General features: G+C 35.9%; 2 protein-coding genes and 1 pseudogene across 5 annotated transcripts in view; all 3 read right to left on the reverse strand.

Moving 5' to 3' along the window:
* The window catches only part of LOC120330991 (pleckstrin homology domain-containing family H member 1-like), a 28,781-nt gene extending 25,394 nt beyond the window's left edge, over window positions 1-3,387 (reverse strand). The window contains exons 1-3 of the mRNA XM_078113722.1: window positions 3,097-3,387; window positions 2,668-2,730; window positions 1,831-1,947 (exon numbers count right to left, since the gene is read on the reverse strand). Coding sequence (XP_077969848.1) covers window positions 1,831-1,947; window positions 2,668-2,730; window positions 3,097-3,201 — 285 coding nt within the window. The 5' untranslated portion in view covers window positions 3,202-3,387. The remainder of the gene's footprint in view (window positions 1-1,830; window positions 1,948-2,667; window positions 2,731-3,096) is intronic.
* Window positions 3,388-10,535: 7,148 nt separating this feature from the next.
* Window positions 10,536-12,178, reverse strand: LOC120331009 (small nuclear ribonucleoprotein Sm D3 pseudogene; annotated as a pseudogene).
* Window positions 12,179-13,529: 1,351 nt separating this feature from the next.
* The window catches only part of LOC120330818 (uncharacterized), a 46,513-nt gene continuing 34,678 nt past the window's right edge, over window positions 13,530-25,364 (reverse strand). For 3 of the 4 annotated variants that reach the window (XM_039397762.2, XM_039397761.2, XM_039397763.2), the window contains 12 exons: window positions 24,930-25,217; window positions 24,235-24,807; window positions 23,591-23,749; window positions 22,977-23,022; window positions 18,069-18,142; window positions 17,483-17,644; window positions 15,679-17,000; window positions 15,441-15,591; window positions 15,053-15,314; window positions 14,591-14,717; window positions 14,153-14,319; window positions 13,530-13,758 (listed from right to left, as the gene is read on the reverse strand). In XM_039397762.2, coding sequence (XP_039253696.2) covers window positions 13,632-13,758; window positions 14,153-14,319; window positions 14,591-14,717; window positions 15,053-15,314; window positions 15,441-15,591; window positions 15,679-17,000; window positions 17,483-17,644; window positions 18,069-18,142; window positions 22,977-23,022; window positions 23,591-23,749; window positions 24,235-24,807; window positions 24,930-25,217 — 3,458 coding nt within the window. In that variant the 3' untranslated portion in view covers window positions 13,530-13,631. Of the gene's footprint in view, window positions 13,759-14,152; window positions 14,320-14,590; window positions 14,718-15,052; window positions 15,315-15,440; window positions 15,592-15,678; window positions 17,001-17,482; window positions 17,645-18,068; window positions 18,143-22,976; window positions 23,023-23,590; window positions 23,750-24,234; window positions 24,808-24,929; window positions 25,218-25,364 lie in introns of those variants that run through there. The other variant, XR_005567893.2, reaches the window with a different exon arrangement.

Raw genomic sequence — 25,364 nt, forward strand, 5'->3', positions numbered from 1 at the left:
CGAATATGAACTATCGAACATATTCCGGAATGGACCTGTTGCTGGAGAGAAATTTTTTAATCCAATTGTAAATTCATAGAAATTAAATTTGGTTATGCAGAATAATAAACATTTTATCTATCATAAAATAATAAATGGCTAAAACAACATTTTCGAATGAAAATATACTAAATTGTCTCTAAAATCAAGAACTATATCAAATATAACCAATTTCGAATGTATTCGAATATTCGATTTGTTTTGGACATCCCTGAATAGCTATCTACATATAACAAAAGCAACACAAGCTAACCATCATCATACAAATAAATATTGTGTTTTGTCTACTATGATCATTCAGGCCAATATGATTATCTTTATGATTCTTGTTTGGTCATAAATGGACCAAATGAAAATATTGACAAATGGAATTAATTTAGGAGTTGTTTGAATCATTTTTTAATATCCCTAGGTTACTTGGATTGTTGGATATATATTAGAATTTGGCATGCAAAAAAGGATTGACTTCATTATCAAGAGACACTTGAACTATTTGATAATACCAAGCGCTGTGAACACTTCAACCCTCTACAGAAAGAAAAGACAAGAGGGTAAACACTTAAGAAAACAATGGAAGAAACTAGTGGTTATTGAAAACACAGATGTATTTATTCGCGAATAAAGAGGCAGTCCAATTTGCTAAGCAGAAATCATTGAGCATGTGGCATAAATACCTAAGACACTGGTGTTAATATATAGTAACAGACCGTTTTCGTAGCCATGGCACAATATATCAAAGGATTGCAATCAATCTGTCAAACTGAGTTGACAATTTATGAAAATACATTCGAAGCAATTTTTCCAACATGTATTCTAATTTCTAACACAATAAAAAAATTCAAGTTTGTAAAAAAATATATTGAATATTTTAATTATCACCTACTTCAGACATTTTACATAATTTTTACACATAGGTTAATTATCTATTCACTTATAATAAATTTAGTTTCGCTCTAAAAAATAAACGACAATAAAGATATGACAGATGGACCTTTATATTGGAGAAAAATTAAAGAAGAAATTTTCATTTTATTGCATGCATAAATTTCGGCAGTTTTTGGCCAGAAAATATAATATAGCAGGACAGGAAAGAAAGGAATTGGGCATTATAGATTAATAAGAACTGCAAAACGCCAGTTGAGATAAACGGAAAAGTTTCAAAATCTTAAATTCTTGTTATTTAAAGGAAAAAATCATTCGTTGGAATCTGTCAAGAATTTGCGATCACTCGTCATTCCAAATTTCCAACAAAGATCAGTTTCACAAAAAGCCAATCATTAGTTAGCGAAGAAAAATCTCATTGTTAGCTCAACTTAGCTAGACCAACAAAGTTGATAAGTCAACACAAAAACCATATTTTTCATTGTATACTATCCAAATGAAAAATTTGGGAACCAGTATATAGCCATTTTCTACTAACCTTCTATAAGCACGATACCTGTGATTGTTAGTATTCAAGTCAACTAAAATTTGCCTCATTGAAGAGAATAAATATTTATTTAATACTACAGGCTACTACGAACGAAAGGATGCAATACATAAGTATCAGTTCTTTCAGATACTTTTCATAAATGAACAAAAGATATGCCAGTTTTATTAAATATTAAAATTGTGATACCGGTATATGCAAGTGATAATGCAACATAGGTAGCAGAATTTACCTCCATATTGAAATCTGATCTCTTCAAATTTTAAAACTATTGTGTGTGTTTGCTTGAAGCAAAAATGTGGAAAACCTCACGGAGTCATTTTAAAATTTTCACGCAATTTTTATGATTGAGACATACAAACCTCTGCATTTAAGGCGTTCTCTGTTCTTACGGAAATTTCTAATTTATTCTGTAATTCTGTTATTTCCTCATCCTTCGTATCTTGCAATAACCCTAACTTTTCTTTCAGTTTTCTGACCTGTGTAACAGAAACGGAATAATTGATCATCATATATTAAAATTCACATTCTAACCAATTGATATGAAAGATTTTGCAGATGACAGGTTCAGATATTTAGCAATAGAGAATCAATATAGCAAACGTGTGCTAAGCACCAAAACATAACTTCATGGTTATTCTTATCTATTTGCGAGTCTTACAATCTGCAATTTAAAATGAGTATGAGCATGTGAATCAGGACTTGAACCACTCATTGTTCAATGTAATGTAACACACTAACTGCATGTCATTGTTACATTAAATGGAGATAAAATGAACCATAAGGTATGTGGAACTCACCAAAATGGGGTTTCATACAATAAAAAAAGAATAATAAACAATGCTTTTGACATTGTTATAATATTCCAGATCTAAAAGCTTCAATGTTATTCATTTCTGTTCATAGTACTACCACACTACACAAGCAGTATGCGGAAAATTTTATTCTCCCAAAAATTTAAATCAATGCTATAGAGCAGGGGTGGGCAAGGTGGGCCAGATTGAATTACGGTACCCAACGGGCCGGATTTGGCCCACGCGCTGTACTTCAAAACTTATATAATGTACATAGTATATCATAGCCAATTACACTCAATTAGATGATTTGAAATAAAATACGAAAGAAAATTTACAACTTGATACAGATTGAAAGGAAGTAATAAAACCAATTACTCAATCAAATAAAAATTAACAACATACTTCCTCTTCTGCCTTTTCCGCCCGTTCTGTTGCCGATTTGCAATCAATTGTCAAAGAATCAATCTGAAATTTAATTAACAACACATTTTTGATATTTTTTATTTTCAAAGGTGTAAAATAGTTTTAAAAAAAGTTATTTTTACAAATTTCATAACAGCAATCAAGCAATTGACCTGAATAAAATGAATTAATTACTACAGTTATATTCGCCCATAACATCTATTAGAAAAAATACATATAATGCTCTTTATGTGAATGAAAGATTTAATGATAGTTCATTATCATTAAAAATTTAATTAATTTGGTCAATAGCTCACCATTATTTTGGAAATAGTGATTCAGATATGAATGACCCGACTGATCACAAAATCTTGGGGATAAAAATTTCTTACATTCCAAAAATTAGATACCGGTAATTGCAAAAAATACCTTCACTGCAAGCTTATTTCTGATGTCCGATGCTTGAGAATGAAAATGAGACATTTTATTTTCTAATTGAAGATATTTCGCCTTCCAATCAATCTCGGCCTCCATTTTGTCTCAATAATCCTATAGAACCAAACTCAGTAAAGCAGATTTTATGCTTGGAAGAGAATATTAGATCACTTCCACGATCACGTTCCCGATGATAGAACAGGCAATTGTACAATCGTCATCGTAGTACCAACTAGTTTACCAATGTTTTATTATTGGTATCGCAGTATCAGATACCTGTAATGGATAATGTAGATTGAATAGACTTTATCTTGACTAAGGCATATAGTCTAAATAAGTCTGTAAGTAGACTGAATTATACGGTACCATTTCACCGCGGCGGTGTGGCTCAACGGGCTACAGGGCTAAGCGTTAGGAATACGCTCGCCACCGCACCTCTAACTACTCTGCGTGGGTTCGCAGGTTCGAATCCCATGCAGGGATGGTTATGTGCGAGAGGATTGCTGGACTCCTCGCCGTCGTTGGGTGGTTCACGTAACCGCTGGTCGGTTACGGCTTCCTCCACCACCAAGTCCATGCTTCCGAAAACAAACAATACAGTAAATCTAATCCCATACCCGACTTGGAATGGTAACCGGACGAGAGGCTGTGGTTCGCCATATGGATAAGCCCTCTTATCGGCTTTCCTCTCCCCCGGGATAAATATGTAAATCCTATCCTATCCTAATAATTCCGTGATCACAGAATTATGTTATTACAGTATTAAGTTAGCTGTATATCTCCTGTCACTATAAAAACTCACCATGAAATTACAAAGCAAATACTGCATGAAAAAGGTGGATAACTTGAGTTTTAAATGGCCATAAAATTTTAAATGCCCTGCTACCACTAAGTCATTCACTTTTACTAATAATATCATATGTATGTAAAGTATAATAAGTTATGTGTGTACACTGTGTTTTTCAATTTCTGATTTCCACAAATCTAATACTGTAATAACTGAGTAAACTCTCTCTTATTATTCTTTGTTTCACCATATTCTGATACCAGGATACTGCTGTACTGTGATAACCGAACAACGTGCAACTCAAATCCGAGCCCAATGGATGCTGGAAAGCCAAACCCAGCAACCAAACATGGACAAGTACGGTAACCAGAGAGACCGTAGTATACCATATGTCAGTATGTTAAAGCCTTCTCTAATTCTGTAATTATTAACATCAGCCGTCTATAATTATCATATTTCATCCCCCACCAATATATATGAAAATCTTATCCCAATACTGGCTACAATATCGTATGGTAACATTTGAAATTGACTACTTCAGTTCAGCTGCTAAACATTCAATTGCACGCACTTTAACATAAAAACAGGAATCGGTAAATTAGGCTACAACGCGATATCCCACCTAAAGGTTTACTTAAAGTAAGACATAGGGCTGTAGGCAGGTATGGTTTTGCTTATTTGCAAATTACACATTAATCCAACACTGCCCTCAAACGCAATGTCCGAAACATCAGGGCTGATTAAGCCCCTAACATATCTCTATTACAGGGGTTCCCAAGCTTTTTTCAGAAAAACCCCAAAGACAACTTTCAAGTGTCCAGTGCGACCCCAGGTCAATATATATATATATATATATATATATTCATGGAACTTTAGAGCTTTACTTGGGCTTTTGAGATTGGTCGTGTGGTATTATGTCAGTCGTTGGGTGGTATTAATGGTATTAAGTAATATAAGCTAAAACCAAACGGTGATGTCACAATAATCACCTACATTTTCTATAGCATAAGCCAGGGTGGTCCAAACCCATGGGGCCCGCCGCTTTATCATCTGTGGCCCGCGTCACATTCGGAAAGTAACCAATAAATCGCATTTCGTGTTTTTTTCATAATCAAATTGATCAGAAAAATCTTTTGACATATTGTTGCATCATTAATGTCACTGAATTGACTAGTATTATGGCTAGCTGAGGCAAATAGAGAAGTTGAATGATGTGCTTGGAAGTCTAAATTATTATCTGGCTTTCTATCTTTTTGGTCGGGAATATACGCTAACAATATAGGCATCATAGAAAACTAAAAATCGAATGCGAATTCTATTAGGCTGTAATGGCTATGTCTGATAACTATGTGTTTGCACATCAAAAAGTCTTTGTTTTGTATTGCACTGTTTACCTATTCCTGGCACTATCGGGGTCCGCGAACAATGAAAAAACAAATTTGTGGCCCGCGGAGCCGACAACCTTGAACCACCCTGGCATAAGCATAGAGCGATGCCTATGGGCCTGTTTTACAGTAAGCCATGGTGCAAACTGCTAAATTTAATATGGTTTGTCAAATATTGGATGTTTTTACATTCATCCTCGACCATAACTCAGCGACCCCATGACTTGTTTGCGACCCTACCTACTTATCACTCCCATATATAGCCTTTGATCACCCAATTTGGGGTCGCGACCCCTAGTTTGGAAACTCTGTTACATCGTATAATTATTATGTAGATACTGTCACATTTTTGAGGCAAATAAACTTAAATACACATGTTGAATTTCGCGGAAGCTAGTACGTATTACAGACACCCAAAACAGTTGGAAACAATTGGAGTCGACAGATTGTTAGGTGAATTTACAAAAGTTATAGAAAAAACAGCATAGAGCAGCGTATCCCAAACTGTGTTCCGCGGAACACTAGTGTTCCGCGAGCGTCTTCCGAGTGTTCCGTGGAGAAGGAATCAAAAATATTGCCATTATGATCTAGGGATCGTGAAGTTGTCGCCAAACTAACCGTTCAATATCGCGTTATTGCCGGCCTAAAGCGGACTAACTGAGGTAGAGTAGTGGCATTATCGTGACCGTCGGCGTAGCTTTTTGACTGTTAAGTTTACATAGACTCACCATACGTCCCGTTTTAGGCGGGACAGTCCCACTTTTTAACGTTTTGTCCCGGCGTCCCGAGCGTTCAGCCAAAAGTCCCGCTTTGGCGTTCACCCAGTCAGCATGATACATGAACATTACCAATTACTTAGCATGTTCTCGATACTGTTGTTGCTGTGTGGCGTACCGGTGGTAGCATAGTTACTGAAGGTGGATGCGTGGTTTTGTTTGTTTCGTTGTTTTCCGCTAACATTATTAACGGTTAATTGCTACAATTTGTTACGTGTAAGCCTCATACGCCAAAAGGGCGCTTAACGTAAAGTCCTTTATATTTATTGAATTGAAACCGATTTTTAGACAGACACCACGTGCACTCTCGATGACAATATAGTCACTGAAGACAGCCGGAATGGTTTTAAATGTGTGCCTAATGTAAAATCGGTAAATTTAAAGTTGAAAAAAAACACAGCTATGGCCTTTGGAGGCGTCCCGCTTTGAGGTCACAAAAATATGGTAACCCCAAGTTTACAGCAATCCTTTTGGTTTTGTTATAAGCAAACAAGTAGGTCTAAAAATATAAAGGCAAAAGGTCAACTCTTCTTCCTCCGTCTCTGCCTAGTTTTACTATGAAATGCTGAAAAATTACTCATGTTCGCTAAATTCAATTCAGCAGATAAATAAACTGCAGCTCGCGAAATTGCAGCAAGTAGGCTACTTTTATCTCCATTAGAGGTAACATTGGAGGCAAACACTACGTGATGAAAAGTAAACGACATAGACAGGTAAAAATTTGTGAATTTATTGATTCATATACACAGCATTTAAATTAGGAAACAATAAAACATTTATAATAAATGCAATATGTAAAATATTCAATCATATTTCAGGTATGTTTAATCGTAGTAGTATATATTTACGGTTTAACACAATTCTGTTAGTTTTCGCGGCGCATTTGGCAACTCGTCACGGCGAACCCATTGGGAACCGCTACATTACACCGTTTTTCTTTATCAATTTTAGCTTTCCATTTTTTGGTGTTCCGTGAGGCGAGATAAAACGTCTAAGTGTTCCGTGGCCGAAAAAGTTTGAGAAACGCTGGCATAGAGCATAGATATTTTGCTGACCAAAGTGAATCTCCGTGATATCGACTAATAATTAGCCGCTAATTTATTGAAACGGTTAAAAAAAATTTTGAAGGAAGAAACTTAAGACGAACAATGTTTGTTTTAATATCGTTAAAAAACAAGTGATGCTAGATTTTGTCGATGACAACATTTTCTGAATCTGAAACTATTAGTAACTCTCATGGGTTATAAATACAACTCGCTTCGTTAATATACAACTCGCTTTGAATTCAGTTACACAATTGCACATTATCAATTTGAACGGGTTAAATATCTTCTGGCACAACAAAACATCAGGCCTTTCATTAGCAGTTTCTATATTTCTTTTGAGATGGATGTTTCTCCGAGTATAGATTTCCTTGTTCCGTAACAATTACAAACGGCAAAAAGTTAACAATGACGTAACAATTGCAATTTAAGCCGCCACCCAGACACTTCTTTCGCTCAGTCAAGTGTGGTAGTATATATCTACGCCTTACGGTCGTGGCCATTGCCACTTTTTTAGTTTTGCATGTTATTTGTCAGTTTTTAGTTGTGCTTAGGTATATATAGGCTTTGGTGCTTCCGAAAATTGGTTGTAAATCAAATAACTTAATTGTCATTATGTCGTCCGAGAACGTTTAGTTGCAATAATCGAAAATAGATACCCAAACTAAAATTACCTATCGGTGCCTGTGAGTGGCACGTGGTTTATTGTTTTAAATAAGAATGATTTGAAAAAAGAGTTTTGAACAAGTGAGTTTGTAAGCGCCAACTCTTCAAAACTTTCTCAAAATCAGCGTTGAATATTTTGCAATGATAAAGTATATGTGATATAAAGACTGATGGATAAAACCTTAGGTTTGGCTGTCAATGGTTTATCTAATTAAAAATCTGACACATGTCGTTTTTTATATGACCAAATTATCCGGAAGTTATCACGGCCAACATGCGCCGACAGTCGAACGATCTCATTATTTTCTCATCTCAGATAAGTGATTTGAGGTACGCTGTAATATTTGAGTAATCGGATTTGAACTATTTGCTAATAACGGTAAAATAGTAACGAAACTATGATCTTCACGGAAATGAAGATTTACATCATTGGCAACAGTTTCTGGTAAACATTTGTAAAACCATGGTTCATTATTTTACCAAGGCCGAAAGCAGTTGATGAATTCACTTTTGCGATATCGTCGAATAAAGTTACGATATCGTCCATTCCAATGTTAGTGAAAATATAGCAAGCTCACGACCGAAGAAATTAACACAGTGCAGAAAACAATATGAAATACAACTTATTTTTGTGTTTTGGAGCAACCCTAAATTTCAGGACTATCCATCAAAGCCGGACGATCAGATCTTTATCTTCTTAGAATCCAAATACGATTGGTTTTTGGTAATACGACTTTGTGCTGATTTAACGTATTTCTTCTTAGTCTCGTTAAAACATATTACATTTATGTATGCTGGCCGTCGAAATGGACGTTTACGTTTTGTGCAATCATCGAGACGACGCTGGAAATTTTTTCTCTTTTTCTGAACCTGAATGTGTGGACGATCATGATTCAATTGTTCTCTCCCAAAATCTGCATCATATCAATCAAGCACAAAAAAAAACAATATAAAATCATGAATTTGTCAAAATCATGTTAATCATATCCTAGGACCAATAAGTCTTTTCACTTGAATTGTACATCAGGGGCGTAGCCAGAAATTTTCAAAGAGAGGTGGGGGCTGAGATTTATAATTGCCAAGTTGGACAGTAGCAGCTAGGGCGTCTGACCAGGGGCCGGAAAACGTGGGTTTCAAGCTACGAAAAAATGCCCCGGTTTTACATATTGCTTCAGTCGGTGGGTCTTGCGACTCTTAACCGTAATCAGCGCCGGATTAACCATTAAACAATATAGGCACGTGCTTAGGGCACCAAGCAAATTTAGAGCTGAATTTGATATAGTTTATCGGTGTTTATCAAAATATTACGAGTTCACCAGACGACTAAAACTTCAAAATGTTCGCTTATTTTTTTTCTTCGTCAAGTATCATATCAACCTTATTTATTATAAATAAACATTGAAACTTATTTATTGGACACAGGACTATGAGTCGTTTTCTTAAATTGTTGTTGTTTTTTCTTCCTAGGATTCTCCTTGTTGCTGCATTTTTGTTTTGAAAAAAATCTTTTCTCTTCAACAATTGGACCAATGAACTATTTCCATTATGTTGCGGGTCCACGATCGCATTTCAACGATCTACTGGTCAGCGAAGTCGGGAGTGTTTTGATAAGGTAGACCAGGGTGGTCCAAACCCTGTCAAGCTGATACATTCCGTGCGACCCACAGAATAATTTTAGCGTATATTTGTATCTAATAGCGGAACGTTTATGTGTTTTTTAGCTATTTCAACTGGGGTTGGGATCTCAAGATTCAAAATTTTTTTTCTAACGCTTTGTGCCTTTATTTTAGTAAAAACACTCCTCTGTTTTCAAGCGCGGGCCATGTGACAGTAGTGACGAAATGCAGAGCCGACTTAACGCCGCGCAATCCAGTTTTTTTTAGCTAGGTCCGGAAATACCAACTAACAACGTTGTTATTTGACATGGCACTAAGCTTGCTCACGCTGCAAGTTTTTAAATTACTCAAATATAACAATTCGTAATAAAATGAGTGTCACAAGAAAAGTAACCCAAGGAAAATACGGCGGAAACGTATTTCCTTGTCCATCACACAGTGTCTGGTTTGATTTCAAGCAACATCTGTCACGAAAGAATATAATTTGAAGCGACATCAAACGGAAATGATAGATGCGGAAAATACAACGGTAATTCTCGGGAATTAATTTTAAAATAACTGAAGGCTTTATATTTCTTCTTTTTAAAAAAAAACGCCACCTATACAACATAATAATAGTCTAATTAGAACGGTAAACTCTCGTTGTTTATTAAATTTAAACTAAGAAAACTCGCGATATTTCGATCACTTTTGGGTTTTCTCCGTCTTGCGGCTCGCGAGACCTCCTTAAAAGTTTTTGCCGTCCTTTAATCTAGCAACCTTGAACCACCCTGATGTAGACTACTAGAAACCGGTAAAATTTCAAACTACAGTTGTGACTTGTATCCTTCAGTATTTATTTCGATTCACGTTGAGACTGGAGGCGTGAATCTTTATTGTCACACTTCCTCAGGATTAGAGCTCAGCCGATATTGCGCGTTTGCCGATATATCATATCGGCAGTAAACGACCTATATATATATATCGGCTATACATAGCAGTTAAAAAACCTAAAAATGTTCGTAAAAGTTGTTTTATTTACTGTTGGTTGTGATTATTTATACACTTATGTGGCTTATTGTTTTTATGATTATATTACACATAGGGGGGCATCAAGTCTTCAGTGCGTAGGGAACCAAAGGGGCATAACCCGCCCCTGACCGTAATGAAATTCACTATGCTTTAAAAACACATATCACCATATTCAGTATAAACTTCATTGGCTACAAAATCTTAACCATAAATTTAGAACACCCAACACACAACGCCTTTCTTTACAAATAACAATATCTCAAAAAAAATGTGTAAAAACAGAAATTTAATCAGAGCAGCAAAAGTGTAAAAATGGATGAAGAGACTAGGATGATTAAATGGATTCGATTCATGATATAGATATTCAACATGCCAATCTATCCCATACTCAAAAATACTTTCCAATATCATAATAAATAAATTTGAAGTGAATGAAACATTGCTAAGCTGCAACCAGTCAAGGGCAGCGTAGCTTTAAACAGGCTATTGTTCACTGTGGATAAATCACATATCTTTTTTTACAACCTGTAGGCCAGATTTGTACATAAAAAATTATACGCAATCTCACAATTAGTCCATGAAGTCAAACCAACAGTAGAAACAATTCAAATTTGACCACGCGGACTAAAAACTATGTATTGAATAGCTTGCGTTGCTAATTACATGCTATCAATTCAAGAATGTAAAGTATAATGATCAAATTACCATTAAAAATCAGACAAGCAACAGTGGCTGAAATATTCCACAGCCAGACTAGCAAGGTACATGAACTAGATACAAAATTGATGTACGATCGAATATTTGCCAAAAGAACACTTTTAAAACAAGTGTCTACTGTGATAACCAGCAGTCACATAGGATGTTCACAAAGCATGAACTAGATTTACAAATTGCACTTCAGGCGTATGATAAATCTCACGTCATTTTCAGTATGTAAATAAGTAATCACCAATTAACAGTAGTTTAAAGGTATCCATGATTAATCATTGTTTTTAGGAAAACTGATCTATAGCTGTATAGTTAGACCAGGATGTCACGGATGAGAAAAGTACCGTAATATGTTTACGAAATTAAGGTTTGGAAAAGACAGAAAAAGGCTTAAATTCAGCAAGAATTCCCAAACATGCTAATATTTGTTTCATTCAGAACAGCTTCCTGATAAAAAATTATGAACTGCAGTAGTGAGAGACATGTGTCGATGTTTAAGTTCAAAAGCCACTTGTTGAACAAGTACTGAAATAGGATCCAATGATTTCAAAGTGACTGGTCCATTCATAATCCTAATGACGACCTCTGAAGCTTGCAGAATCAAATCCACCGCGGCCTCTGAATCCCCCTCCGCCTCCTCGACTAAAACCACCTCTTCCTCTGCCCCGCACTTGGGCTTTCAAAATAGCAGCTTTTCCTCTACCAGCACTACCACCACGTTGCTGTTTTAACATAGGAGCATTCTTCAACATGTCAGGCAAAATCATAAACCTGACCTGGCTTCCACGGACGTAAATATTTTGAAGTTGAGCCGTTCTTCCATCTCTGTAGGTCACTGTTACATCACTCATTTGACTATTCATATTGTCTTCAGCTTCGATGAGTTTTCCACGATATATTTCACCTGATGCTGTTTCACATGTGATAATGTGGCCTTCCGCCTCGTGAAGGACTTTAATAGGAACTCCGATTGACATTATTACGAAAGTTTAAGCCAAACAAAGGTATTCGGCAGCAAGAAAATTTGCGACAATCGCGCAGACAAGCAAAAACAGTAATGAATGCGAAACGCATGCGCTGGAACGCAAAAAGCGCGTCGCAGAAAAAGAAAAACAAGCTTATTCGCTGTAGCGAATTTCTAGGGGAGCGATAGTGCATGAATTTTGCACGCAATATGTTCATAAGTTAGTCGTTGGTTGACACCAAGTATTGAAACAAATCGTTTCCCCATAGTTTACTGATAAGAATTTGAGAAAATTATTCACAAACGTGGTGACCGTTCACATATGCACTCTTTCATGAACCTAGCGTTAAATCTTCGTTGCTTAACTTGACCGTGTGTTGAAGATTGTCAGTCAACGATCAGTGTGCTATTTACTCTGTTGGTCTGTAAATGTGCAATATGAGGAAAGGGAATTTCAATTTACATATATATACAGGTGATAAAAAAGCCGACAGGATGTCTAAAACTCTGAATCGTCTAATCGGCCTGTCCAGTTTGGTTACCGGGATAATTTGAGTATGAAAATAGTTAGTCAATTGATCGTTATAGACGCATGGATTTCGCATCGGTGATTTGCTGACTAAAGACACAAGCCCGTATTTATCGTGTTTGTTGTTGACAAAGGGGTCCTAATAAACAGAAAAATTTGCATTCGATCATTAGTCGCAGGTGAACGAACAAGCTTTGATTTATTTTTCATGAGAATGGCTGAATTAGGTTGAGGTGTATTTTTCTTTCATAGCCTGACTGAAACGTGTGGCGAGAAACACAAAGTCGATCGAATGATTGTCAGATGCTGGTGTCTGAAGAATGTTGTAAAAAACTGGTGCTAGGATAGGATTTACATATTAATCGAGGGAAGAGGAAAGCCGACGAAACGGCTCAATCACACGGCGAAACACCGTCTCACGTCCGATTAGAGAGAGATTTATTTTTCCGTCAACCAAAAATAACAGTCATCGTAATAATAAAAATAACAATAAGTAATAAATTAATTTGGTATAGACAGGAGGGAGTGATACGACTAGACGGTCATCAAAGTCAACTCCCCCATTCAGGCTATTACGTTTAAGATTCACAGTTTCAGATGACTAAATATTGGGGAGGAACATTCTGGACAACTCCATGTGTGGCGGAGGAAGCATTACCTCCTCATTGACAGGAACATCTATGGGTCATAGCCCTCGAAATGTTCTTCAGTAAAGTTACGAATGTATGAGATATTCTTACCACTATTTGTTGTTGGTTAATTAAAACAATGAATAATTATCCCTAATTAGAGTTAATTGGAAGAGCACCATGCTTGTGCAGCAAGCGTGATAAAAGTTATTCTCTGATGAAATAATGAATGACTGTTTGCATATATATTGTAACTAAACCCCCGCTTGCATTGCTCTCCCAAATTAATTTATCAAATAATACACAAATCAAATATGGAACAAAAATTTATTTTTTCGTTGAAATAGTGAAAATGATTTTAATGAATTATAATAATAATAGTAAGAAAGCACAGTGGAAGTGAGACATAATTGCGTTAGGTATTGGTGGGAGCAGTAGCAAATATAGCTGGGCTTGATTTATCCGGTGACGTTGGATTCTTCTTGCCTAATGAAACCTGCTCAAGCTGATATTTTTGATATTCTTTCTTCAACGCCGCACATCTACAAAATATATACAAATATAATATATGCAAACAACAAAATTAGTTATAGATAAACTGTACCGGGATTTTACACCAAATATACAAAGATACATCGGTATGTGTTTTTAAATATACACACACCACATACATTAATATATCAGTGTTCACACTTTTAAACCTATGCACCAAATTATTTATTATATATATTATATACCTACCCATAATTTAATTTAATCTGGCCTACAAAAATTTCCTTTGGATTTATTGGAACTATTTTTAAATACAAACAATATGAGCCCAAATGGGTTTCCTAGTTTTGATTATGCTATATTCCAAGTTCCAACGAGCGGCTTTTCAACTCTATTGAAAATCTGTAAACATGATGAACACGAATAAGAAGCAGTCGAGTTTACCTCCTTTCCATGCTTTCTTTAGTATACATATCACTTGTATCCACCGAAGGTGATTGTACTAAATTATCACGATGATCCAAAATTGTCTTTTCAAGATTTGCTAAATCGTCTTTTCCTAGTTCTTGAACGCTATCCATTCCCAACTTCTGAATTTCGTCCACTAAAGCCTGTGATAAATACGAGAATAGTGTAATGTTAAGATATGATATATTTAAGAAAAATTGTAGATCCTTGACTTGATTATGTTTAAATATTATGGCTTGAAAGTTAAAATTTACCTAAAACTTTTAAGTCAGGTAATCTTTTTCGCAACCGCAGAAAATAAAATTTTAAGATCGCCTTTTCACCCCGAAAAATGGACCGAAAACATCCGACTTCGGCGAGTATGCACATAAAGGATTGTCCCATAAAGTTGTATTGTAAATAACAAAACATTACCTGTGAAACCGACCCCGTACGTTTATGTGTTCCAAAGTGCCTCAACGCTTCTAAGATCTCACTTTCCATCGCAAATTCAGAATCCCACTCATACTTCTCATCTACGGACGAGGTGTCTTTTCGCGACCTGAAAAAATAAAAATATTTAGTCCATAATCGTCCAAACTGTATGCTTACACAGAAGCTTGGTTAGAGTGATAGTGAATAAACTTATATAAAAATGTTACCCTGTTGGGCCTATTGCTAACAAAATTGTAACTGAAGACATTTAATAATAATTAATCCTCATTTTGAAAATATATACATTTCTGAATTGTAGTTAACTACTTAATGGTGGACAAATAGGCAGAAAAAATAGAAAACATATAACATTCAACACAAAATAGTATATACTACGTTATCATTCTACTGAAAGAGAAAGTATTAAACACACCAAAAAGAATCTATAAACCAACAAACTACCTATCACTTGATGACGCTGTGCTAGTTCTATCATGACATGATGACGTTCGATTGGTGATGACGTTAGGTGACGAACACGACGGGGCGGGAGAGTCAGATGCGTGACTCGTGTTATGACTATCGTACCCACTGCTTGTGACCTCCAGCTGCCGACCGTTGTGTATCACAGGTTCGGAAGGGGGCGGTAAAGATGAAACCGCAGAAGAATCATCTTCTCGGACTGGAGACGTTGGATTCGTGATGACAACTTTGGTAACGTCGGCTGAAAAAGAAGTAGTTTTTGTGTAAAGTATTTGATGCAATATGTTGCTGCTCAAAAAAAAAATCGCGGATCTCCAAGGAAATACCTTCAAGGACATTTAGGTAAATGAATAGTACTTGAAATTACCTTTTTGTTCTGGAAGCGTATTTTCCTCGCGTAAATCTGAGTGTCGCGACGTCAACACACCACGCGGAAGTTTTTCAGAGTTCGTGGAAGACGACGTGGTGGTAACATCGCTTCCGTGGTCTCCACTATCAGACCCATCCCCCGTCCTGTCCTGACAAAGAAAGATATTATTAATATATGCTGCCCAAGTAAGAAAACAAACTTTTATACCGCTTTGATAAAAAACAATATGTCTTACCTTGTCGGGATGTGATGTCGGAGGCGTGTTGCTGTTCGACATCTTTGTTTGTTGTGAAGAAAGCAGATCGAGTGATTCCGATCTTTCGGTCACGTGTGCTGTGTTGGCGGGAAGTGGATTTTCCCGTGTTAAATCGTCCACGGAACATACTCTTCTGCGCGGACTATCAGTCTCTTTTTCGTGGCTTTTTCGCCGCGATCGTCCCAGACTGTTTGTGTTTGTTGTACTCGGCGGCCCTCTAATATCGCCTGCTGTTGTTGAATATGGCGCAGCATTGGCATTATGACGTATAAGTGACGCCTCCACGTTGTCCAAGTCACTGTGGTGGCGTGGCGCGCCGGCATGAGACATTTGCACCATTTGGGGCTGGTGCGGTAAAGTATGGTAACGTGAAGCGCTCTGGTCGTGCCACAATGGTTTGGGATAATTCACACCATCCTTAGGTGCTCCGGTAGTTCTGTAAATTTGTATTGCCCGATGGGGCTGTGAATGGTGTGGCAGCTCCCGCCTGGTATCAATGACAAAAGATGAATGACGATTTGGAGGAATATTTGGGTGCGGTCCTACTTCATAAATCGGTTCTATGCGAGTGTACCTCGGGTCAAAAACCAGTCTTTCAGAGGGATTAGTGTAGCTGTCTCTCGGCGAAACGTGATAATGGCCACCGGGCTGATCGGAATGCTTGTGATACCGATATTTTGGCGGACTCGCGGGGGTGGGATTATAGTCAGTCAAACGGGGTGGTGACGATACCCTATATTCTGGGTGCATTTTTCTGTTGTCGGGTCGCAAGTGAACATATTGCGCGTATGGGGGCATGTGGGGCGCTGGGGACACCATACTTTGCCTTGTATAGGGGGCAGGTGATTGATGATATTCAGCACTGGATGCATAACTTGAGTCCAAGTGTGGTTCATATGGTATTACTTGTCGACCATGTGTGTTATATTGCCTCGGCCCCGATAGACTTGACATTGAAGTTGATTGACAGCGCACTCTGCCACGCCCATCTTTGACGTAACGAACTTCGATATCACTATGACTACAATCGATTTCAAGCGATTCGCTTCCATTTTCTGGGACCGGAGTTTCTCTGGGTGTGTGTTGTAAGAGCGGTGATCTTGGATCCCATTCCACACTGTGAGAAAGTTCAGAACTACGTGAAGGAGATATCATCCCGGCCTTGTGTGGCACTTGTGGTTGTGGCATCAATAATTCTGACTCCTCCGCGTCAATAGCTTGGTTTGAAGGTGCTTTACATTTGTCAGCAACATGGAATTTGCCATCTGAAGCACGACTGATCTTCCGAATCAATGTTTGACCTGTAACAAAGGATAAAATGGATAATATTGATTATTGGCGCTTTTGCGTGTTATTGATTATGGTTTATTTATTACACGAAATTGGATTTCCATATAAACTGGTCAATAACAATTTTCAGGTTCTCTAGGAGCAGATAAATAAATATGAAATATTCGTGTATTAACCCAAGATTTGAAATTATTTTTTGATGATTTTTGATTATATTAGACCCTTTCGACAAAAGTGACGTAACATATTTTTTAAAATTAAAAACTTTAAAAAATCAAAAGCACAGAATGACTCATATAGCAGCTTATTGGAAAATGAGAAGTGCATTTTTTCTATTTTAAATTTTGAAGCAAGCTTCTGGATCGATCACGATAACTAACACAAGAATAGAAAGCATAATTCCTATAATGTATATTCATTATATAGTCTTCGCAATATCTTCGAGCAGGTAATCTAATATGCTCAAATAACGAAATTAGCTACAGAAACTAACCATTTTTGTCTATTTCAGTTACTTCTGATGTTTGTTTGGTCGAAACTTTTCGTCCCAGTCCGACTAATTCTTCAGTACTGGAATAATGATTTCCAACTTCGACATCAGCTTTCCACATTTTCTTCTTGAGTTTTGCCAGAGGTCCGAGTTTCTCATCTCGAACTAGAAATAAACGAAATAAAATTTTGTTCAATTTAAAAACTATTAAAACGCCTTATAAGCGACATCACAACAAATTTACTGTCTTAATACAAATTTCTTTTCACGAAAGAAAATTCCTCTTTGTTTTGTGATATCTCCACCACTATGATTTTGGTCGGTTTTCTCTAACTCTGATCAAAAATACTTTGTGGGTATTAACAAGATATTTTCGAGAGGACTGTTCTGATGAACCCAAAAATGTTAATATCCTATACGCTGAAGGAACAGTATGGTATATTTATACTTTTGGCAGTAGACCACATCAAGATCCTTATCACTAACGTATCATGGTACGAAAATGAATTTGGTTCAATATATCCTACGATCACTACTCAATTTTTGTTGATTTGAAAAAAAAAATTTAAAAATTAAATATTGTACTTACATTTGCTTGACGATTTAGATTCAACACTCTTATGAGAAGGAGATTCTGATTTCGTTCGTGAACGGGAATCAAATCTATAAATGAGAACAATATAACTGAAAACATTATCAATATAAATGCCTAATGAGGAATCAGTAGGCCAATTCCTATAAACTATAATTTTATTTTTTTTCTCTGGTTTTTCTCCCGTCACACATGCCCATGTAATGAAAAAAAAAACTATACCGAAACAATTCAATGCAATTTAACTCCACTATTAATATTTATACAAACCTTTTGAATATTTTGCAAAACATATTCCTTTTTTCTTAATCACGTTAAAAAACTAGATATACCATAAGATCCTATATTATTACTACACCTATTAATAACAAAATTCATCATTTGAAGCGTATCTCAGTATCCCACCTATCAAGTAATTTTCAACTAACTACGGAGAAAGTTCAATACTGTACGTAGAATACAAAGAAATAATGCCACACGCGTTTTCCCATATTGACTCAAAATGGTATTTTGAGTTTTTTTTAGAATTAACATAAATTTATTGTTACTTTGCATAATCGGATTTGAAATATTATTCAGTTATTTGCACCGAAAACCAAACTATAATAAAATAAGACCACCCCGTTACAGACTTGAAAGTTTTTCAGTATAACTTGAAAACAATTTTATTCATCGCACGTTAGCTTTATACTCCAATTTCAATATAAAAGGAAAGTTTGATAAACCCTTTCTAGACGCGAATCCGTTTTTATATAGGAATACAATATACCGAAAACAGAATGTAACAATAAGGTTAACCCACACGTTATTCACCCTTCTCGGATATCAGACAGGGAACACGAAGATAATAGAAAACTGAAATTTGCAAAAATGTATCCTTAGATCGATAATGTGCCACAGATGGGCGAGGGATAAATCGCACTTAAAAGCCAATAGGATAAGTATGGTACGAGAATGATTCACTCACAGACACAAAATTGCATCACCAGCCTCAAAATCGATTTTATTTTGGTTTTTTTAATGGAATATACGAAAAATTTATGATTCAAGGTAAGAAACTTCGATCCAGTTCTTTTGATAAAATAATCGAGTCTCTTAAATTTAATTGCAAATAAACTGTTTTTAGTCATTGCAGAATTCTACAACTTTGTTTAAACTCAATACGAAAATTTCCATTGATTTCGAAAATTTAATACACTTCGTATACATTCCTAATGTTTAGATATTTTAATCAGAAATACTGAATATATTCTTTTGAGAATCACGTCAAACTTTGAAATTTGTACAAAAAAAAGTATATTTATATCAAATTGGCCTCGACATGTACATACAGATCCACCGGCACAGAAGCAGGATAAGTAGTTAGTCACGCAGAAACCAAATCAGTACAGAACATTGTTCCTATCACTTTTCAGGGTAATCAGAAGCACGTGATACCTATCTATCCTTACCCATACGATTCCAATTGCACAAAATGGCAATTTAAATTATATTAACAAACATTATTTGATATAGTCCCCAATATAAGAATTGACTAAATATAAATTTAACTGTATTCAAATGCCTGATTTGATTTTTCCATCGACGTTGAAAATTATTAACATCCCTACAATTTTATTCATTGTGTTTCTTGTTTATGTTGCCTAACTGTCAAAATTTCCACTTTAGTGACATAAAACAGCCACGTTTTCAATCAAAACAATATTTCTGCGAGGCACTGCCTACCAAACGCTGCAGATATCAGCAAATGAATATAACTTCTCTTCATAATTCGATCACTTTACACTGTGTTGCTTCTATTACCATCCACTATGGCTACCGCCTTACCAACCTCCTTGCGGCTCAACATCAAACTGTTTTCCGTCAATGTAAATCGTTTTATTCAAACTGACGGCTTATTTTTTCGAATAAATAACAGGAGTAGTTTTCGCAAGGGATTACTTCGCTTAGATTGAAATTAGAGACGGGTTGATTTGAAGATACAAAATAGGCTTGTTTTTATTATTCCCGGTCGAAGATCTTAGAACAAGTATGGGCCATAGTTAAACCTAAATTAAGACGTTCGACTATTCAAATAAACATGGTTGATCTTTTACTCTGAAACAAAACAGTATCGCATGACGTCATACAACTTGGGTAAGGGGGCCGCACTGTTGATTCATTCAGCCAATACAATGAACGCCGCTGATTTTGTAAAAAAGGAACTTTTGAGCTAACGTCACTTTATGTGACGTGATGTTTACCCTCCGTACGTCAACAATGTCTAGTTTACGTAAAATCACCCTAATAAAGTAAATATTTTGAATCAAGTAATTACGCAACTCTGCACAATATTTGCTGTCAAGAAATCATAGTTTCGACTCACAATAAAAAGTGAATTGTTACCCTAATTGCACCAAAATGAATGGAACGAGCCTTTTTCTATTCATTTATATATGTTAGAAATGGCATCCCACTATAATTCACTACCTACTGCATCTATCATTCTTCAAACCTTATATATGAAATACATATATTTACAATATTCCTATGGCTTTCTGATTACACCTACCAACGGACAACACGCAAAAGCGCAGTCTATATATCAATCGATAACCTATTTTACAATCGAACATTGTCCAGCTTAGCGTGGGGCTTGAATGAATCCACGGTCGTGCTTGGTAAAAGTGTTTTCAGACCAATTGTATTTTGTTGTCATTTGGTGATATAGAAAACTTGAACTCCTTTTGTTACAAATGAGGTTATTAATTTCTGGTGCTTATTATTAAATTTTAAGTTGCAAATGGAGTTTGTCTATATGTTTACGTGATAATTAGAACATAAGTAGTACTATTAGAAATGAGGATATGTTACATCAATTGTGAATTATCACATTTTTTTCACCAATGATAATTAATATTACAAAAAGAATTCTAAACTCTTGTTTTCATTCATTTTGTTTCAGGTTGAGATAATCGTAATTTTCAATCTATGAACTTTTGAAATATTCAAAATTTCCCGATAATGGGTTGGTATCATTTGCGGGAAACAATCCACAAAAATTCAAAGTGAAACTTTACCAACATACTTGTTAAATTGAATCTAAACAACCGTAAACTAAATCAGCCACTAAATAATTTTCCCCATTCTCCTACTAAAAGCTATATCTCTAAATATCTATTTTAATCTTAGTGTATTAAAAAACTTCGTATATACCGGTATAAACCAGCCCTAAACCTGTAATTCCGTTGTACACTTGATACATTTATATTATTTAGTACTCTACGCTGTACTTTTATATGAAAAAAATATAAGCTATTTTTCAATTATGACTCATCCTATACCTAAAAGCACCTGAAGGAGAGCCCTACATTATAAGTAACCGCTCTGTCCATTATACAACTCTCACAAATCCAACGATGTGTAAGTTATTTTAGTCAATGCACCACGCTAAAAAAATCAATTTTTGACCAACATTAACTAACTAAAAGGCGTGTCGAGTTAGGTGGATCGAAAATAACTAAATTAGACTCAGGAACGGAGATGCCATATAACTTACATTGGCTATCAGATGTACCATAAAATCGATTTTCACAAAAATCTGTATTGTATCATTATGGAGATAGAAAAATGGCGAAATATATATTTGTAAGTATGGCCGTTGATACAGCGCGCATCGTAATGTAATATACTTGTAAACTGAAAATTTAAAAAAAATTTCATCTGTGAGAATGGTATACTAATACGAATGGGATAGGCGGAGGTAACATAAATTACCTGGAAAGGTTGATTAAATATACATTTTTTTACGTAGCACCAACTTATTACACGTTTTAATGATTTACAGTTATGGATTGGTTTTGGGAAAAAAATAGTTGAAAAAAATAAACTTTTTTTACGGAAATGCGCATATCCATTATATAAAATAGTGTACTCGTTTGTATTTATGGACCTCGACTTGCACTAAAATATTTTTAATTACTTCAGAGTGCATATTCGTTCACGTAATCTCATATATAATTCATAGTTTTCGATGTATTCGTTTAAAATCGCGGTCACGCTTATTATCCAGGGAGTTATATTTTTTTTATAATTACTGAATGAGAATTTAAAAATGCGTGACGGTATGGATATACCATTGAAATAAAAGATGATTGATATGCCAGGTATATCTACGATCTGACGTCAAAATGTTAAATTTTGAAGTATATATATTCCTTTTTTTCTGGGAATTTGGGAATTTTTGATTACCTTATGATTTCAGAATCGAATCCAATATTTTTTTTCCGAATTGAATCAAATTTCGAATAATTGGAAGATATCTGAAGTGAGACAAAAACATAATTGTATGTGCCTTTTTTTATTGTAATGGATTCCCCCAAGCTAAAAGTCAGTTCGCTGAGTTGTCACACTCAATACAAAACAATGTTCATTAATAACTCAATAGAAAGAAAAGAGTATTTATGTCAGGATTGCATTTTGAAAATTTGCTTCAATAAGAATGAAAACTGGAGAATTCGCCTCGACCTTCGTCGAATAAAAAAAAGCAAGATGGCGGCGCTTCGAAATTTCCGTCCGACCCGATTCGAATAATTTACTATTCGATAAGATTCCAATATTTCATTCGAAATGCTCATCCTTAATTCCGAATGCTTGCTTTATGCCATTTGCGCGAAAACCGTCGCGCGAACCGTCATATTTATCGTAAATCCCGGCTCATTTCATCGATTCATATTTTTATCTTGATAGAGCGTTTTATATATACACTACGATGCCTGTGAAATTCGATTGAATTACCTCAATATTTTTAAGTTTTAACGCGCTATTTTCTAACCAAGGGTCAAGTTGCAAACCATAACAAAGTACATGACTGCTTTTAGGGAGCCCTGCTCGGAGTGAAACCGCCTAAAATAAAAGTCAACTTACCCATTATCAGGCAGATTGCCAAACGTAAACGTCGCAGAGTCCAAAGCTAAAAAAAATAAAAATCGTAAATTGAATGCACGAAATAAAGCATGAGGATAGCAGCATTGAGGACGCAACTTGCAAAATCAAAATTAATTATAGGAAATCAGTAGTAATCATTATAATTTATTTTTTCACCATACTGATAATACACTTCATAGTAGCGGTTCTCTAACTTTTCAAGCTGCGCCCCCTTTTTAGAATTTGCCAAGTGTCACGCCCACCTCAATAATACCTAGCTAACGATAAGCTACAAATAGCAGTTAGTAAGGCGGAAGTATATTTTATTTAGCAAACACGCCGAAAATACGTGGATGCAATCGCAATCTCTAATCAATAAAGAAATGTAGCTATTCAAAATAAGGTGGGCAGTATCAAATCTAACAACTATTTAAATTTTTAAAAGGCTTCACGTCCCCCTTAATTTTCTACGCCCATTTTGCGGGGTGTGTCCCACCGCCTATCTATACAGAATATAGAAAAATACTGTAAAAATTGCATTTCGGGGTGAAGAAGCATGGAAAGCCAACATTGGTTATGGAACAAATATAAACAGTTACTGCATTGGTACTTACCACTCTTCCTTCGTTTATGATGACGACACCATATTGACGTAAGCACAGTTACTATGACAACGAAAAGAACGGCGGCAGCTACTCCTGCAATTATGGCCGGATTCGTAGCAGCAGATGCATACGGTACAGGTTCAAGGAGTATGGGATAAACGTCAAGATCTAAATAAAAAAATATTGAATTTAAAAATTAACAAACCGAATTGTGGGAGACTTTTTGTATTGATTTTTTTTTTTATATCTTTCTGAATTTGTTCGGCTGTATAACTTGTTAGACAAGCATTGAATAACTGTACCGGGTCTTGAAAGCTCATCAATGCCCTACAATGTGAATATATATATCGGTAAAAAAAACTTTCGATTCGAAATGGTGCACTGACTTCTCGCAATTAGTAAATAGAGATTAAATTAATGTCAATCACAAAATTATGCACGATTGCTTTTTTTACTTTTGGTTTTGTGTGATGACGTCATTCAAAAAAATCGTGCCGTGGTTCCGTGATCACAGGTCAGTGATCTGGTGGGCATATTACCGGTACTGCAAAAGATTTGATACTACTTCGTTTTCGCCTTCGTGTCCATATATTTGAGCATTGCTCTTTTTTTATTTGAATCCATCGTATATAGTGTCAAAATAAATTAGTTACCTTTTGTTGAAACGGTGATAGGAACACTGGGAACACTATAGGCTGATTGGGACAGAGCCATAACTTGAAATTCGTACAACTGATCCCGGAAAAGTTTATCTGCGGGTACAAGAAAAGCAGTTTCGTTTGCTCCTACTGGCGATAACGTAGCCCAAGCAGACCACCTTTCCTGAGGTTTTGAAATTCCTGTGATGGGCGGGGATACAGTTGGCGGTACCACCGGTGCTTCCCTTTTTGCGCGAGCATACACTATACCGTTCCAAAGTGATCTTTTTGAACGCCCGTCAGTCTCAGTTTCTTCAATATTAGGTTTATCACTCTCTTCCAGAGGCAAATTTTGAGAATTATCCTCTTTTTCAATGTTTTCTAGAGTTTTTTCCTGTACGTCTTCCTCGTCAAAAGCGAGCAACATTCTAAACTCGATGACGTAGCCCAGAAGATCTTTTTCGGTTGTGTCGATTGGTGGTTGCCACATAAGTAGCAAAAGTCCGCTTTCCTTTTTTATATGAGATTCCATTCGACTAGGCGGTGGTACAGATTCTGGTTCTTTTGTAGGGGTAGGCGGCGGAATTTCTGAAAAATCAATAAATAAAAACGTTATAAAAACAGTTAATGTCAAATCATTAATCTTGTCCAATGCCAACGTTATATCTGAAAACAAGTGAACAAGTGTACATTACTACAAATATACCTACCTTTGGTTTTCGCGGTAATAGTCTTCGAGAACTGGCCGCTTCCCAGTACATTTTCAGGTAAAAGAGCAAATTGGTAAATAGTGTCTGGTTCCAAATTGCTCACTGTCGCCACCTTGCGGAAGCTTTCCACCGACTGAGTTTGCCATGAGTGGTCGCCCATATCTGCACGTTTGTACCAAATCATAAAATGTTGTGAATACCCTCCATCGTAACCCGGTGTCCACGATATTTGAGCGCTTTGCTTCGATGTAACAACGGATATATTCGAAACGGCATGCGGAGTCGTATCTGACGAAAAAAATTCCAAGCTAAAAACTGTTCAAATGAAGTGGCTAGTAACTAAAAGATGATGGAAAAATTTGAAATTTGAAATTAGTAACTTACTATTAGTCTCCGTATGAGACCTAGAATTTTGAATTAAGCTAGCGTCCTATA

This window comes from Styela clava, chromosome 6 (genome assembly GCF_964204865.1).
Source record: "Styela clava chromosome 6, kaStyClav1.hap1.2, whole genome shotgun sequence".
NCBI lineage: Eukaryota > Metazoa > Chordata > Ascidiacea > Stolidobranchia > Styelidae > Styela > Styela clava.